At 50.0% G+C, this 15985-nt stretch overlaps 6 protein-coding genes across 6 annotated transcripts; 4 read left to right on the top strand and 2 right to left on the bottom strand.

Moving 5' to 3' along the window:
• Positions 1-937: 937 nt before the first annotated feature.
• On the bottom strand, positions 938-1779 carry CGCA056_v002278 (putative short-chain type dehydrogenase/reductase; the record flags this gene model as incomplete). The annotated part of the gene is made up of 3 exons (XM_037317537.1): positions 938-1191; positions 1244-1282; positions 1338-1779. The coding sequence occupies 3 exons, from the start codon at positions 1777-1779 to the stop codon at positions 938-940; spliced, it is 735 nt and encodes a 244-aa protein (XP_037183002.1).
• A 608-nt stretch (positions 1780-2387) lies between these two features.
• On the top strand, positions 2388-4102 carry CYP52A5-0 (Cytochrome P450 52A5; the record flags this gene model as incomplete). The annotated part of the gene is made up of 3 exons (XM_037317538.1): positions 2388-2635; positions 2712-3137; positions 3199-4102. 3 exons carry the CDS (start codon positions 2388-2390, stop codon positions 4100-4102), a joined length of 1578 nt encoding a protein of 525 aa, XP_037183003.1.
• Positions 4103-5894: 1792 nt separating this feature from the next.
• agl2 (Alpha-galactosidase 2) lies at positions 5895-8249 on the top strand (the record flags this gene model as incomplete). The annotated part of the gene is made up of 3 exons (XM_037317539.1): positions 5895-5988; positions 6040-6643; positions 6707-8249. The coding sequence occupies 3 exons, from the start codon at positions 5895-5897 to the stop codon at positions 8247-8249; spliced, it is 2241 nt and encodes a 746-aa protein (XP_037183973.1).
• A 156-nt stretch (positions 8250-8405) lies between these two features.
• Positions 8406-9068, bottom strand: CGCA056_v002281 (uncharacterized protein; the record flags this gene model as incomplete). The annotated part of the gene is made up of 1 exon (XM_037317540.1): positions 8406-9068. The coding sequence occupies one exon, from the start codon at positions 9066-9068 to the stop codon at positions 8406-8408; it is 663 nt and encodes a 220-aa protein (XP_037183972.1).
• Positions 9069-12823: 3755 nt separating this feature from the next.
• On the top strand, positions 12824-13991 carry CGCA056_v002282 (Isoflavone reductase-like protein P3; the record flags this gene model as incomplete). Its single annotated transcript, XM_037317541.1, has 4 exons — positions 12824-12907; positions 12971-13255; positions 13315-13641; positions 13692-13991. The coding sequence occupies 4 exons, from the start codon at positions 12824-12826 to the stop codon at positions 13989-13991; spliced, it is 996 nt and encodes a 331-aa protein (XP_037183971.1).
• Positions 13992-14595: 604 nt separating this feature from the next.
• hisD1 (Histidinol dehydrogenase 1) lies at positions 14596-15975 on the top strand (the record flags this gene model as incomplete). Its single annotated transcript, XM_037317542.1, has 2 exons — positions 14596-15666; positions 15712-15975. The coding sequence occupies 2 exons, from the start codon at positions 14596-14598 to the stop codon at positions 15973-15975; spliced, it is 1335 nt and encodes a 444-aa protein (XP_037183970.1).
• Positions 15976-15985: the final 10 nt, after the last annotated feature.

The following is a 15985-nucleotide window of genomic DNA, read 5'->3' on the forward strand; positions in this document are numbered from 1 at the left end:
AATAGGGAACAAAGCAAGCTGCCGAACAATAGACGCTAGGGTCCACTTTTCGCGCTGGCAACGCCACAAGCATGTCAACTCAACTTCCCCGCCACGCTGCTCATGGCGATGCCTTCAATACTGCGTCGTGACTGGTGGCCATCCAGCCGTCAAACTAGTGGATTTTGACGTTAGCAGATCTCAATTATCTCAGCCGCAGCTCCTACCAAGAATGGAAAATCTTTTACCAAAATGGGTGAGCTCGTGGCTACCCACTAGTGGAAACATTCAGTCATCGCCTCCCAAATGTCACTAAGCTTATGCCTAGTACACTTTGCTAGAGTCAACAGAGGAACGCTCGCCTCTCACAGCTAAAGACTAAGAGGTCTGGAGCACAACTCCCCCACAGCCTTGTCACTGGAATCTCGGTGTTACCCTTCATTGGTCCCGGTGATCGCCAAGGTTGAGAAGCAAGACTGACATTCTGGCTCAAAGAACCTTTGACTTTAGCCAGATTGAGCCAAGAAACGCTGAACTCAGTGCACTGGGAACACAGCCACAGATTTTATTGTCTGCCTTTGGGACGCTTGCTAGAGTCTGAACTTCTACCTACATCGTGCGGTTGAATATGATGTGTTGGTGAAGCCAGGTGGAAGCAACCTCACACAATACTGCCTGGGGGAACGTCTGTGGTGTCATTTGCAACCTAGCATGCGAACCTGTGTGTCGCCAAATTTGAGATTTCATGCAGACTCTGGAATTGCATAAGCCTTCAGAGGCTCTCAAATACATGCGAGTTTTGTCTCGCCGGAATTAAAGCACTTGATAGAGCGACGTTAGTCGATGACTGCTGTCTTTTAATAATCCGTAAGTACATACTGTCAATTTATCTCGTACTTCTCGCAAGCTTGAGGTTCTGTACACATTATGTCGTTGAAGTTCCATTCAATCAATCATTTCAAGCATAGGTCATGACATGAGTTCCTCCGTTGATTGACCAGATATCACCCGTGACATATGCCGCATCTGAGGATATCATAAATGCCAGTAGAGCTGCCACCTCCTCCAGCTTCCCCAACCTTTGCAGCGGCACCTTCTTTAAGCCCTCTTGCATGGCAGGGCTTGCGTTAATGGACTTCTGGAGAGTCTCAGTCAAGATAGGCCCCAGGGCAACAGTGTTGCACCTGACATTGTCCTTGCCATATGTCGTGGCTGTATGACGTGTCAAGGCATGCACGGCCGCTTTCGAAGCAGCGTAGGCCACTCGGAGTGGCTCTGGAGTACCCAGGTAGTGCCCACCCATCTGCGGTTTGTCAGTCATCAACATGAGTTAGAATGCCACAAAATTGGACTTGCACTGGAAATGTTGATGATGGTACCGCCACTGGCCTGCTTCAGGTGAGGAAGAGCATATTTCGTCGTCAAGGCGTAACCTGTGGTGTTGACTTGGAATGTCCGATGCCAGATTTCAGCATCCATGTCGTGCACTGCTCGGTCATTGCCCAAAGTCTTGGGGCTCAGATCGGCCCCGATGTTCAGCAGGCTGTCAAGCCCTCCCAGCCACTCAGTGCCCTTCTCGATGAGATTCTTGATGGACTGCTCATCCGCAAGATCGAACTCGATGACGGTCGCACTGCCTCCAGCATTGTTGATCTCGGCACCAACATCCTTTGCTGCGGCAATGTTAATGTCGGCTACGACAACCTTGGCCCCACGGGCGGCGAGCAGTTTCGCGGTGCCGGCACCAACACCAGTGGCCGCCCCAGCGACAATGACACGCAGTCCAGTAATGGTCGCCATGATATTTGAAATGAGCAATGAATCTGTGTAGATGATGGGTGGGCTTGGTATCAATGAATGCAGCAATCGCTTAGCTTGTTTCTACATTGCATTTTCCTTTTCTCCATCTACGACTCTTATATCAAATAACACGGGAGCAGTCCAGCAGGCTCTCGGAATCGTATGTGACTGCGTAAGACCCCGAAACCGAGACCGAGAGCGGAGCGTTGCAACGGTCGGCCAGATCAACCGTGGCAGTGATACGTCTGGGCAACTGGCCAAGCGCTACAGGGGCCTTCAATTGGCCCAACAGCGGCAGATTAGCGACATTCAGTGTAATCCCCAATGAAATTCCATGAATTGGCAATAGCCGCCAGTAAGGGTCCCATCTCCGAAGTGAGGCACAACGCCTGAGAAGGTTTCACCATCCGAACTCAATGCCCGAACTGTTGTACTGCATAGCATGCTGTCAAGCTGGCTTGACAGATGCCGTTAGCAATACCATTGGGCGGGTCGACTGATATAAATCGGCCTACAGATGGCACTCATCTCATAGCTCTTGCAGTTTCCCATCCTCCTCCCCTCTACATTTGTTCTCTTCTATTGCTCGTCCGCTCTTCTTTGCAATCATGGCGGACAAGGTACCTATCGATGCGACGGCTGCAGCGACGCTGCTTGGGCGCCTCACCTCAGGCTCTCCGGTCTCCTTGGTTGCCACAGCTCTTGCTGTTGTCTTCGCATTGCTCCTTGTTATCGACAAGCTGATTTCGGCGCCCGTTGACCCTCGCGAGCCTCCCGTCCTCAAGGCCAACTTGCCAATTATAGGCCATCTTCTCGGCGTTCGCACCCAGTTCCCGGGAGTATATGAAAAGCTCGCGTAAGTATCCACAGCCACAATTCCAATACTGTGATGTCTCGGCGGCGATGACATGTACTAACGGCCAATCATGCAGCAAAAGCACAAAGCTGCCTATCTGCACCCTTCCCCTTCTTAACAAAAAGATGTACGTGATCAACACGGCACCTCTGGTCCAAAGCGCTATGCGCAACAAGACCTTGGAGTTCGGTGCGCGCATTGAGGAGATTGCCCAAGCAATGGGTGTTGATGTGACGATTACGAGGAGGCTTGTTCGGGAGAACGCCATCGAAGAGATTTCCAAGATCACCATTGCAGCTCTTTCCGGAGACAACTTACTGAGCATGAACTTGAACGCACTGCACTACATCGGCGACCGGTTCAACGCTGTCAAGCCTGGGTCTCCCGTTGAGATTAGCGACTTTTACCACTGGACGAGAGATATCATTGGCACCGCCACCACTCGGGCCTTATATGGAGAGCATAGCCCGTTCAACAATCCCGAGCTGGTTGACTCTATCTGGTACGTAACTTTCCTCGACGTCTCAAAAAATTGTATGGTATACTAAATCGTTATCTTCTAGGAAATATGAGACTGGCCTCGGAAAGCTGCAGTATGGATGGCTCACCAAGATCATTGCTGGCAAGGCGTTGAAGGCCAGGATGACTATCGTCAAGGGCTTGGCTGGCTTCTACATGCAGAAGCTCGACCAAGGAGAATCTGTTTCAGCTGTGATTCGTGGTCGCGCAGCTTTCTGGCGATCTTTCGGCCTCCCCGACGTGACAATCGGTGCTATGGACTCACTTCCCGTTGCATCAACGGTCAACACGGCACCGTCAATGTTCTGGCTTTTGATTAACATCTTCTCTGAGCCAAAGTATCTGGATCGTCTCCGTAAGGAGGTAGAGACTGCTGGTGTCATTACCATCACTGAAGAAGGCGGACGTCGCGTCGCAAACGTCGACGTCATGGCACTTGGAAACAAGTGCCCTTACCTTGTTGCCTCTTACCGCGAAACTCTTCGCTTTGAGAACACTGTCACTGGAGCAAGGATGGTCATGAACAAGGACACCACTCTGACTGACCATGAGACGGGACGAGAGTACCTCCTGAAGAAGGGAATCGAGGTCCAATGGAGCGCCTCTGTCATGCACAAAAAAGAGGTCTGGGGTGATGACAGAGAGACCTTCAACCCGGAGAGATGGCTCAGGCCGACTCCTGAGATCATCAAGGGCTCCAAAGAATCGTTCGTCCCCTTTGGTGGTGGCAAGCATCTGTGCCCTGGTCGTAACTTTGCCTTCTCTGAGCTGTTGGGAACACTTGCCGTGTTGGCTGTCGGCTTTGAGGTGAAGGGGGTTCAGGTGCCGGGACATGCAATGCTCTTCGAGCATTCTGGCTTGCGGTCGCCCATATACGGCAGCAAGTCGAAGAAGGCAACGTTGACGAGAAGGCAGGGCTGGGAGGACGTTGAGTGGAGATACCAATGAAAGGCCTGTCGGTGGAATTTGTCTGACAAGTCACATTAGTTCTAACTTCTCTCTATATGGGTTTGTTTATCGACTCCTCCGTTCGAATATTCACTTTCTGTTCAAGTACGATGATGTTTCATTTTATGTTACGGCTTACCACAGAAGTTGTCGTTGTCATGGGTATATGCCTCGATTCCACGTTTACTTCACGTGAGTCTTGTCTTCCTTGGTAAACTACGAAAGCAGAGTTAGCTCAAACACAAAAAAGTACTTCCCTAGTTTGATTCATCTTATGTCCGAATTATAGGATTCCCATTCTATTAAAAGCATAATTTCCGTGCTATGAAGCTTTGAATAGTGATCGTTCAAAACAATACCGATCATGTTCAAGCTATTACCAGATCAATGTCATATGGCGCCAGGCGGCTAGTCAAAGCCCAAACTCCGTCACTAGCTGCAACCGCCGCTTTCAACTCCATCCAGGCTACAGACACTGGAGACATGGCCTGAAGCTGTCTGTTCTCATTCATACCTAACAACGTATGGAGCAATTGTATGTCTATGCCTGGCTATATCGATAGATGCCTACAACGGCCTTTCACATGGACCTGTGGGAACGATCCGACATGAGCCACGCAACCCAATCGGGCTATTCTCTCCAGGGGGCAATTGACGACAATTAACATCTCCGCAAAATGTTCACTTGAGTCAGCGTGACTACTCTGCGACCAGCCAAATGACAGCCTTCTGTTCATATCGTCGTTCTAAGAATCCACAATAGGACCGAACTACGAAAAGCCAGATCAGTCCGACCCACGATAGACCGTTTTTCTTGGTGCCGATGATGATTCTAGAAAATCATACGAGAACAAACGATATGAAAGAGGTTGGGGTAAACTTCGCAAACAGCCAATCAACAGATAGTTACTCCGCCTTTTGAGCTTACCGTGAGTGGGGATTTCCTGTAGTAGTGGTGCCGGCGGAAAACTGGCGGAATACTTTATACCAGTCAACCCCACGATGACGTTCCGCGATCAGGATCAGGCCAACGGTCTTCTTGGCGGCACTAATAACAGTGGGGTCATCATCGGTATCAGCGAGAAACAAATTGCTTCATCGGTGAATGATGCGAAGCGGCAACATTCTTTGCGCCCGAGATTTTCTTCATTGCTCCAGTCAATTGCCAGCAAATATTCATGTGCTCAGCTTCGAGCTTGAATTTCTCTATTAATCGGATGATCGACTACGTAGAGAATGCTGCCCGGAGTGTTTGCCGGACAGTTCCCCGGCTACACAGAATAAACATGGCTTACCCCAGGCCGGGCGCCCACCAATCTTCCCCATTCCCCAGTGTTCCACTGCAGTGCTACCCCGTCCTAGCTACCCCTCATCTCCAACTAACAGGATTGGGTTTGGCGCTGCATGTTGCCCAAAATTGTGATCCGGCCGAACGTTGCATCCGGTGCTTCTGGCACTGCGGGTTAGCTGCGGAAAACTAATCCTGCAGGTTGATCGTTACTCTTTTGGCTCTCGGGTGCAATGTTGGAGGAGTTGTTTTTCTTGCCCTGCTGATCTTTGAGAGGGGAACCGCCGACAATTTTGACGATGGGTCGTGACTTGAGCGGATGCATCACGAGATTCTTGGAGACCCGGACGAGCCGCATATGCAGGTAGAAAGTGACATAAATACCGGTTCTTCCGCCGTCAAAAAGTCAAATGGAAGCCAGGACTTTCGAGAACATCGCACTTCTCTGGCGAGCTCATCCGGCGTCTCATTGTCACTGGTGATTCGACCTCTTTAGCCCTCAACATGACCGGTAGCAACTGGCTGAGGCATTTTGCCTTGGCTGCTTCCGCAACAGTGCTTGTTGGTCAAACATCAGCCCAGAATGCCTCCGCGAATGGTAAGCCACACCTATTGACAACTCAGGTCCACCAACGCTGACCTTGGTAAGGAATCGTTGTTGATGGCACGTCCTTTGCCCTTAATGGTGACCACACGTCGTACCGCTTTCACGTGGATGAGCTCACTGGCGATCTTCTCACCGACCATTTCGGAGGTTCGGCTACTGAGAGTATGGCAATGCTTGCTCCAGAGGTCAACGGATGGGTGGACATGATCGGCCGTGTCAGACGGGAGTACCCTGATCTTGGTCGTGGGGACTTCAGGGTCCCCGCACTGCAAATTCGCGAGACAGCTGGATATACCGTCAGTGACCTCCAGTATCGATCTCACAGGGTCGTCCAGGGCAAGCCTGGCTTGCCTGGGCTTCCGTCCACGTTTGGGACTGAGAACGACGTCTCAACGTTGGTCGTTTCCCTCTTCGACAATTACAGTTCAATCGCTGTCGATCTCTCTTACTCAATCTTCCCGAAGTACGATGCCATTGTGCGGAGCGTCAACATCACCAATGAGGGCCAGGGAAACATCACGGTGGAGAAGGCTGCAAGTCTCAGCGTTGATTTGCCATTCGACGACATGGAGTTCCTCGAGCTAAGGGGAGACTGGGCCAGAGAGGCCATGAGAACCCGCCGGAAGATTGACTACGGCACGCAAGGGTAAGTCTCAACTACGCGATAGTGGTATGCCAAGTGAGGTATGCTGACTCCACTCGAAACTAGGTTCGGAAGCACAACCGGGTACTCTTCTCATCTCCACAACCCTTTCCTGGCACTTGTTTCTCCAGATACAACCGAGTCTCAGGGTGAAGCCTGGGGATTCTCCCTAGTCTACACAGGTTCATTTTCCGCCGAGGTCGAGAAAGGATCTCAAGGTTTCACTCGGGCCATGATCGGCTTCAACCCTTACCAACTCTCTTGGCCGCTCGGACCAGGAGAGACTCTCACCACGCCTGAGGTTGTCGCCATCTACTCCAACACAGGAATTGGTGGCATGTCTCGAAAGTTCCATCGACTCTATCGGAAGCACCTCATGAGAAGCAAGTTCGTCACCGAGCCTCGCCCGGCGTTACTCAACAGTTGGGAGGGACTCTACTTCAACTACAACGAGAGCACCGTCTACGACCTCGCCCAGGAGGCTGCACAACTTGGCGTCAAGCTGTTCGTTCTCGATGACGGCTGGTTCGGCCAGGAGTACCCCCGATTGAACGACACGGCCGGTCTTGGAGACTGGACAGTCAACCCCACTCGCTTCCCGGATGGCCTGCCTGCTCTTGTGAACAAGGTCACGAATCTGCAAGTTACCAATTCTTCGGACAAGTTGCAGTTTGGTCTGTGGTTTGAGCCCGAGATGGTGAATCCCAACTCGACTCTCTACCATGAGCACCCTGGCTGGGCCCTTCACGCGGGCCCGTACCCTCGCACGATCCGACGGAACCAGCTCGTCCTCAACGTAGCTCTTCCAGAAGTCCAGGAGTACATCATCGAATCAGTTTCGAGTATCCTTTCCAGCGCTCCCGTCACATATGTCAAATGGGACAACAATAGAGGTTTCCACGAGACACCTACCCCTGGAATCGGCCTCTCCTACATGTTGGGAATGTACCACGTCTTTGAGACCCTCACCTCCCGCTTCCCAGATGTTCTTTGGGAGGGTTGCGCGTCTGGTGGTGGCCGCTTCGACCCCGGTGTTCTTCACTACTTCCCGCAAATCTGGACTTCCGACAACACTGATGCTCTGGATCGTATTTCCATCCAGTTTGGCACATCCCTTGCCTACCCACTCGCTGCCATGGGTGCCCACGTCTCAGCGGTGCCCAACCACCAGACCACGCGTACAATCCCCATCAAGTTCCGTGCTCACGTTGCCATGATGGGCGGTTCCTTCGGCCTCGAGTTGAACCCAGCTGAGATCTCTGATGAGGACAAGGTCCAGATCCCCGAACTGCTGGCTCTCAATGAGGTGGTCAATCCCATAGTGATCGGGGGTGACCTGTGGCGATTGAACCTGCCTGAAGAGTCCAACTGGCCAGCTGCCATGGTCATTTCTGAGGACGGGTCCCAGGCTGTCCTCTTCTACTACCAGGTCAGATCCTGGTACAACCACGCCCTGCCGAGGCTTCGCCTGCAAGGATTGGATCCAACTGCTTCGTACTCGTTGGACGGCAACGGCACCTACTCCGGAGCAACTTTGATGAACACTGGACTCCAGTACGCATTTGAGGGAGACTACGACAGTCGCGTGGTGATTATCAAGAAGGTTTAATACATATATTTATTGATGGGCCTTAAACTCAGGCTGAGGCCGAAAGGGAATACCTCAATCTACTTGTCTCTCAAACGGCGAAAGCTTCGGTGCCTATTCGTGGGTATGATATTGAATTGTCCCGTCTTGGCCAAACACGCCGAAGTGTGTGTTTCCTTACAGATCCCATGGGTGCTTTCTGGGGTACTTAACCAGCCCAGACTGCCTATCCCATTCAGCTCCGTAAATCATGATGTCGTAGTAACGGCAAAGCGACTGGCACTCCAGATACATCCAGTCGTCTTCGGGATCGTGCTCGCTTGTTTCAGACTCATCGTCATTGTCTGTCAGGTCTTCGTCACTGTCTGAGTACTCTTCCTCAGAGTCAGGGATCGGCGTCTCTGCATTCACAACCTTGACAAAAGGAACGGATGTTTCCAATGAACTCAGACACTCTGCGTCCACATAAAGACAAAGGTTGAATCGAGCGTAGTCGCGGCTATCGTTGGCTGGAATGTCCTGGCTCTCGTCGCCTTCATCCGGAAGAGCATTGGCCCAAGATTGGAATCGCGTCAGGACCTCTTGAATAGATGCACCATCCAGAGACTCTGGATCCTCTATGACTGATAGCTGAAAGGTTGTTTGCATTTCGTCGCGCTTGCTTGAAGAGTCCCCCGCGATATAGTCGACGGCTTGTTGTCTGAGGTTAGAGATATAGCGTTCCCAGAGCGGCTGATTGTCATAGGTTGTGCGATATAGGTAGAAGCCCCAGCGATAAATCCCTTCGCGAGACAAATCGAGAGTATCGTAGACTCCACGAAGCCTCGTATTTTCCATCATGGCTGCTTGCCCGTAGTGGAGGAATAAACAGGCTCTATCAATGAAACTTCCGTGTACTTTCCGATTTCGTGCAGTCTAGGGAACGAGCAGTAATGCGAGGTGCATAATTATTGAAAAAGATGAGGGAAGTGTCAACATTGGTGTTTCTGATGAGGAATGATGCGTGGAGGAGAGCAACATTCACAAAAGTAGATTCCAAGGCGCTGCTTTATAGACATCTGTAGTTCCAGAAAATTTAGTTCCAAGTGGCAAGATTTCTATCAGGTCCACGTCGAATGTCTGTACTCTCAAGGTGTATCCGCTGATAACGTCCTTGTGCACAGACCGATTCGTATTGAAATATGCAACTCAAAGCTCCACGGTCCACCAGTCACACAAGGTAGAGGTAGTATGTATGAATTACCGTATCACCTTGATGTGCTTCATTTTTTATGGGTTTCCTTCTCGTTTGCTCTTATTTCATTTTCTGGGCAGGATCCACGGACATACGGGTGCCATTCTTTCTGGCAGCAACATGAGCCTTAGAACGGAGATATAGCTAGCAGAGGCTACAATAGCTTTGCAACGCTGATGAATGTGTGCCTTCCTCTCGAAATGTAAGGCTTCGAATAAACTTTGATTCATTCAAGGTTTCATGGCAGTAGCAATTGTCTGATTGAGAAGCCATTGTCTACCTCCGATCTTGTATGATACAATGCATATATACTGAGACTTGAGAAGGCTTTGCAAACAATTACTCTTCAGCATAAGCTCTTTCTTGTACTACTCTTCCTGTTACATCCGCTTCACATCCTTCAAGATGTTTCTCTCCACAGCTCTCGGTGCTGCGCTTCTTTGTATCACAGGAGTATCGGCAGACTCCCGACATGAAGGTCTAAATACGAACAAGCAGTTGGACTGTTATAAAGAGTCAGAGTGTAGGTTTCTGAAAAGCTATCAGTGTAAGCCTGGCTACAAGAATGTTGGCTTCGATCGAAGTATCTGTGGAAGACCCTTCAACGGCCAGCCAATTTGTTGCAGTACGGAAACAGTTCAATCATTCGGGAACAAGAGATGCGAGTGGAAAGGTTTTGGGCCTAACTGTAATGGCGCTGGCGAGGCAGGTGAGGTAAACCTGTTCAAGTCAGGCAACGGAGGTTACCCAACCGAGGGTAACAGAGGGGTGAGTGATGATCAATGTCACACGGGCTACAAATATTTTGCGTGCCCTCTGCCTCACTGGCAGGAACTTGTTTCCGGATGTCGCGTCACAGGCTGTGATGAAGGATGTGGTACAGACGAGAACGAGATCACTTCTTTGAGAAACGACGAACCCAGCCGATGCGACTACCCCACGGTCGGTAAGAAGTATTGCTGCAAGAAGCAGGATGAGGCACCACTCAGTAATTGTCACTGGGTTGGCCGAGGCCATTGCGACGACAACACCTGCAATCCCGACGAAGTCACCGCTCTACGCAATAAATGGGGAGATACCTCGACATGTAGTAGTAAGTCCAAACATACTAATGAAAAGAAACCTGAGTCTCGACTAACTATTGGCAGTCAACAGACAAAAAAGTCTATGTTGCACACCAGGCAGATTCCAGCCGAAGCCTGAGCCTCAGCAGAAGTCGGAGCTTGAGACTTGCGGGTACAGTGCTTGCGACTGGGAAGATGGGCTCTGTGATCTAGATGACTACTATGATGGTCCGGAAGACGATGCACGTATCGAAGATCGCTCAGATCAGAGAAATCTTGTGTACAAGGGCATGGTCCTCAAAGCCAAAGCATATCCTGGATCGAGCAAACTTCACAAGACAAGGAATGGTGCAGATGCAATGGTCAACAGCATCAAGTAAGTCAAACGTTGAGTCGCATAAACCATGTCTCTTTCAAATGGCAGATACTGGCTGAAACTTTTGTCAGGCTTTCGAGCGCAAGCTGTTCTCAGACTGGCATTGAAAAGGTAAATGCCAATTCTCTGAGTGACAATGATAAGAAGGACAATTGGGCAACCGAACATGCAATTGAGGTAAGAGAAATCTATTTAATGGCTGCAACGAAGTCCGCTAATCACTCGAATCTACCTTAGCTACAATTTATGCTTGCCTTCCTCAAGGCTGTCGAGACAAATATATTGCCCTCTGGTCGAACTATCAGTGTAGGCAAGACTGATCTCGCCACCTTGCAGGCTGACTTTATTACGGATTCCCTGTCTTCCCCACAAAGAGCGACAAGAAAAGGCAGGAATGCACGGAACCCATCGACCTATATGTTCGAGGCCATAGGGTCTTATACAAATAGAAACGCGCTGTTTCTAGTGTCAAGGTCCCTGAATGGAAGAAAAGCTCTCATGTTTGGGTCGCAACAATTGTTTGATGAGGTCAAGTACACAAACTTCGTTAAAACGGCAGTACAAACTGGCGCTGGCGAGAAGAAGATTCTGCAGCCATTGCGCGAGGTATGTAAATTGGAATGAGGCCTTAGCCGATGTCAGGAAGTGGAGTGCTAACTGGTTGAGAAGGCTATTGCAGTTTGGCGTTATTTGCATGAGCCCGAAGTCAATCGTCGAATACAAGTAAACCGCAGACTGCTGAGAACTACAGTCGAGAACATTTCCAACGACGTTTCCAGCCTCAAGCTTCTGGCCCCGGTTTTTGATGAAATGGAACAGGACTACTGGAACAAGGCAGTTATCTGGACCTTGACGTGGTTGAACACGGCGATGAAAGAGATTGAGGACACGTTTCAACAAGCCTTGAAGAGCGGGGCCAGTCCCTCTAATTGGAATGCTGTTGAGAAAGCCTTGGGGCGAATCAAGAAAGATATGGTGTATGTCAAAACTCTAGACAAGATTTAGTTATAACTTTTAAGAAAAGAAGTCATCGTCATCTGTCATCGTCATCTGTTATTATCATCTATCGTTATTATCGTCTATTATTATTATCATCTATTATTATTGTCGTCTATCGTCATTATCGTCTATTATCATTATTATTTATCGTTATTATTATCTATTATTATTATCATCTATCATTATTATTATCTATCGTTATTATCGTTTATCGTCATTATTGTCTATCGTCATTGTCGTCTATTGTTATCGTCTTTTGTGATTATCTACTATAATATCTTCATTAAAGTTACTGAGTACATAGAAAATATAGCTACCAAGACAAAGGAAAAAGCAGGCGGTCTCTTTCCTATTCCCTGTCATCAACTCTGTAGCGATGTTCTGCCCCGTTTGTTGAGCCGAAGGATAACTTTCCCTTCCTCGGCGAAACGCTGGAAATCCCCTGAATATCTAAGCCGCAGCTCGCCTAGTCAGCTTGGTATCTATTGTTGGTCCGGGCCGCTGTTCCCGGGATCACTGCCACCTTTCAGACTGTCGGTGGCTTTCCGGAACCGAAACCGAAAGCGGGGACCCCGGTTCAAAGAACCCACAAACTCCGCCTGTTCAACGTGTCTCAAGCCGGGCCAGCCCGTTTCCTTTCCCCGCTTTCCTGCGGACTTTGTGTTCTGCTTTGTAAACACGGTAGCAATGATCTTATCTTGGCGGCGGGAACGAATGAGCTTCGATTTCCTCAGCTACGGATCCATTTCACGCTTGTTGTCGGTTGCGAGATAAATTCTATGTAAACCACAGACTTCTCACTGAATCACGACCAATTAATCTTGGGCACTCTATTATGTTCCGTCGCTAAAATATTACAGTCGCACCTTTTCACGTGAAGCACTTTCAGCATAGCATCCTCATCAACAAGTTCAACGCAAGAATGAAGGTCGCGGTCGTCGGAGCCACCGGGGAGACGGGGAGTTCCATTGTGAATGGGCTGCTAGCATCTCCAGATACGAAATTTGTACGATTTTGAGAAATTTGAATCTTTCCAGGATCGTTGCGTCTGCTGACTGACACGTAACAGGACGTCACCGCTCTCATCCGACCCAGCTCGCTTGACAAGCCTGAGGTTCACGCCCTGAAGGAAAGAGGCGTCAAGATAGCTTCCATCGACCTCACAGGACCTGAGGATGAAATTGTCAAGCAAGTCACTGGCTTCGATGTCGTCATTTCCGCCATCGTTGCAGACAGCCTCCTTGATCAGCTCCCACTTGCCAGCGCGTCGAAAAAGGCCGGTGTCGGGCGATTCGTCCCCTGCTTCTTTGGTACCGTGATGCCGGCTAGGGGAATGTTGTGGTTCCGTGACCAGGTATGATTTAGCGTCCCTGATGAGCCTAGGAGATGCAACTACTAAGCTTTGACGCACAGAAAGAGGATGTCCTGAACCATGTCCAAACACTTTACCTTCCTTACACGGTCATTGACGTCGGCTGGTGGTACCAGATTACCCTGCCTCGCTTGGCTTCCGGTCGCATTGATGCTGTCGCCAGCCCTTTTGACAACTGGATTGCAGGGGACGGCACTGTCAAGTCTGCTATCACGGACCTAAGAGATATCGGCAAATACGTCGCTCGCATCGTTGCGGATCCGCGTACTCTGAACCAGAAGGTTTTCGCTTACACCCAGTTGATCTCGCAAAACGAAGTTTACGATCTCATTGAAACCTTGAGCGGAGAGAAACTTGAAAGAGAATACGTATGTAGCTCCTATTCTCATCTCACTGAGTTGTAGCTGACATAATGCAGCTGTCGTCTGATGATATCGAGGCCGCGATGGTGAAGGCGAACGATGACAAAGCCAACCCTCACAAGCTGTCTGTGTTGCAGTACCGCAAGTCTTGGGGTCTTCGAGGGGACAACACTCCCGAGTATGCCCGTTATCTGGGTTATCAAATCGGCAAGGAACTCTACCCAGATTTGACTGGGAAGCCATTTGAAGAGTTCTGCAAAGAAGCATTGGATGGAAAGGTTGAGCCCATTTTCCAGAAGAAGAGGCGCGAGATGATTGAAGCCGCTCAGAAGAAAGCCGCGTATGGGCAAGCTTAAAGTAGATACTTCACAAGAATAACGTGAATGAGTTCAGATGAAAGGATATATGGTTTTCGTCCGATAGGTGTTGAAAATCCACGGGGACTTGCCTTACATGTTGGGGTAAGTACAACATCTAACATCGAGCAGTTCAATGCAAGTATCCATAAATAATATAACAGAAGGAGATCTTTTAGAAGCTCAATATCTGTTTTATCGCATGCCGACGGATCGGGGAATTTCGGCGACTCAGACGTTGACTGGGACTTGGCTCGGCGAAGTTCACCGACACACCTAAACCCCACAACCCGAGCGCTGCGGAGAACTTCGCCGGCCTATTGGTCACTTCACAAACATTGGCGGCAAAGCCGTACTTCGCTGAACAACCGGATCAAATTCCGGCTCATCGGGACTGATGAATCCGATAGCGGAAAGTTCTTTGATTTGAAATGCAATGTTCTTGCTTCATGTCGAGCATTGCTGCAATACAAAACAAACTCATATCCTTTTCGATCAAGTTCATCATATTTACGCCCCGCTCCTCCACTTCCAATAGCATCGTCTGCCTTGTTGTCCAATGACTATTACTTGATTACTCTTACGGACTTGTTCAATTCAAAAAATGGCTCCGAGACATATCAAGAAGCCCAGTGCCGCCACTTCGAATGGCACTGCCCCAGCTCCGTCGGTAGACGTTCCCAACGTTGTTCGAGGGGTCATCAACGACATCTCGGCCAACGGTGACGCCGCTGTCCGCTTATACAGCCAGAAGTTTGACAAGTGGGAGCCCAAGTCGTTCAAACTGTCATCAGAACAAATCCAGGATATCATTGCAAAAGTCGACCCTCAGACCATCAAAGACATCAAGACGGTCCAGCAGAATGTGAGGAGATTCGCACAGGCGCAGAGAGACAGCATACGAGATTTTGAGATTGAAAGCGAGCCGGGTGTATTCCTTGGACAAAAGAACATCCCTATCGAGACAGTTGGCGCCTACATTCCGGGTGGCCGGTACCCCCTTTTGGCCTCAGCACACATGACCATTCTGACTGCAAAGGTCGCGGGCGTTCCCCGCGTAATCGGGTGCACCCCTCCCATTGCTGGTCAGATTCCCAGTGCCACCGTTGCCGCAATGCATCTTGCCGGCTGTGATGAAATCTTCATTCTCGGCGGTGTTCAGGCTGTCGCGGCCATGGCCCTGGGAACCGAGATCATAGCGAAGGTCGACTTCATCGCCGGTCCCGGTAACGCATTCGTTGCTGAAGCCAAGCGTCAGTTGTACGGCGAGGTTGGCATCGATCTTGTGGCAGGCCCCACTGAGATTCTCATTGTCGCCGATGAGCACGCGGACCCGATGACTGTTGCGACAGACTTGGTCTCTCAAGCCGAACATGGTCCAGACACCCCGGCGGTTCTCATCACGTCTTCTCAAGAAGTGGCAGAGAAGACTATCCGCTACGTGAATGCATGCCTGGAGCATCTCTCAACCAAGGACATTGCTGCTATCAGCTGGAAAGACCATGGCGAGGTGATTGTCGTCGATGACTTGGATGAGGCTTATAAGGTCGCCGATACCTTTGCTTCGGAACATGTCCAGATACTCACACGAGAGCCGCGGGAAGCCCTACAGAAGATGAAACAATACGGCGCCCTCTTCTTGGGTGAGAAAACATGTGTCAGCTACGGTGACAAGGTAAGTCAGCATCTGTCTCGTTTGTCCAAATACTAATGACTATAGTGTATTGGAACAAACCATGTTTTGCCAACGAGAAAGGGGGCTCGCTACAGTGGCGGCCTTTGGGTTGGAAAGTATCTCAAGACATGCACTTATCAAGAGGTCGTCAGTGAGAAGGCCAGCGGTGAGCTTGGGCGGCTGTGTGGTCGCGCTGCTCGGGCCGAGAATTTCGAAGCTCATGCTCGTTCTGGTGATCTTCGGGCGTCGACGTATCTGAAAGACTCCATTTCGTGGATCAAGACTGCAGAGGATGACGTCCGAGCTTAAGGTAGCAGCG

Source organism: Colletotrichum aenigma (assembly GCF_013390185.1).
Source record: "Colletotrichum aenigma strain Cg56 chromosome Unknown KSG_Cg56_contig02, whole genome shotgun sequence".
NCBI lineage: Eukaryota > Fungi > Ascomycota > Sordariomycetes > Glomerellales > Glomerellaceae > Colletotrichum > Colletotrichum aenigma.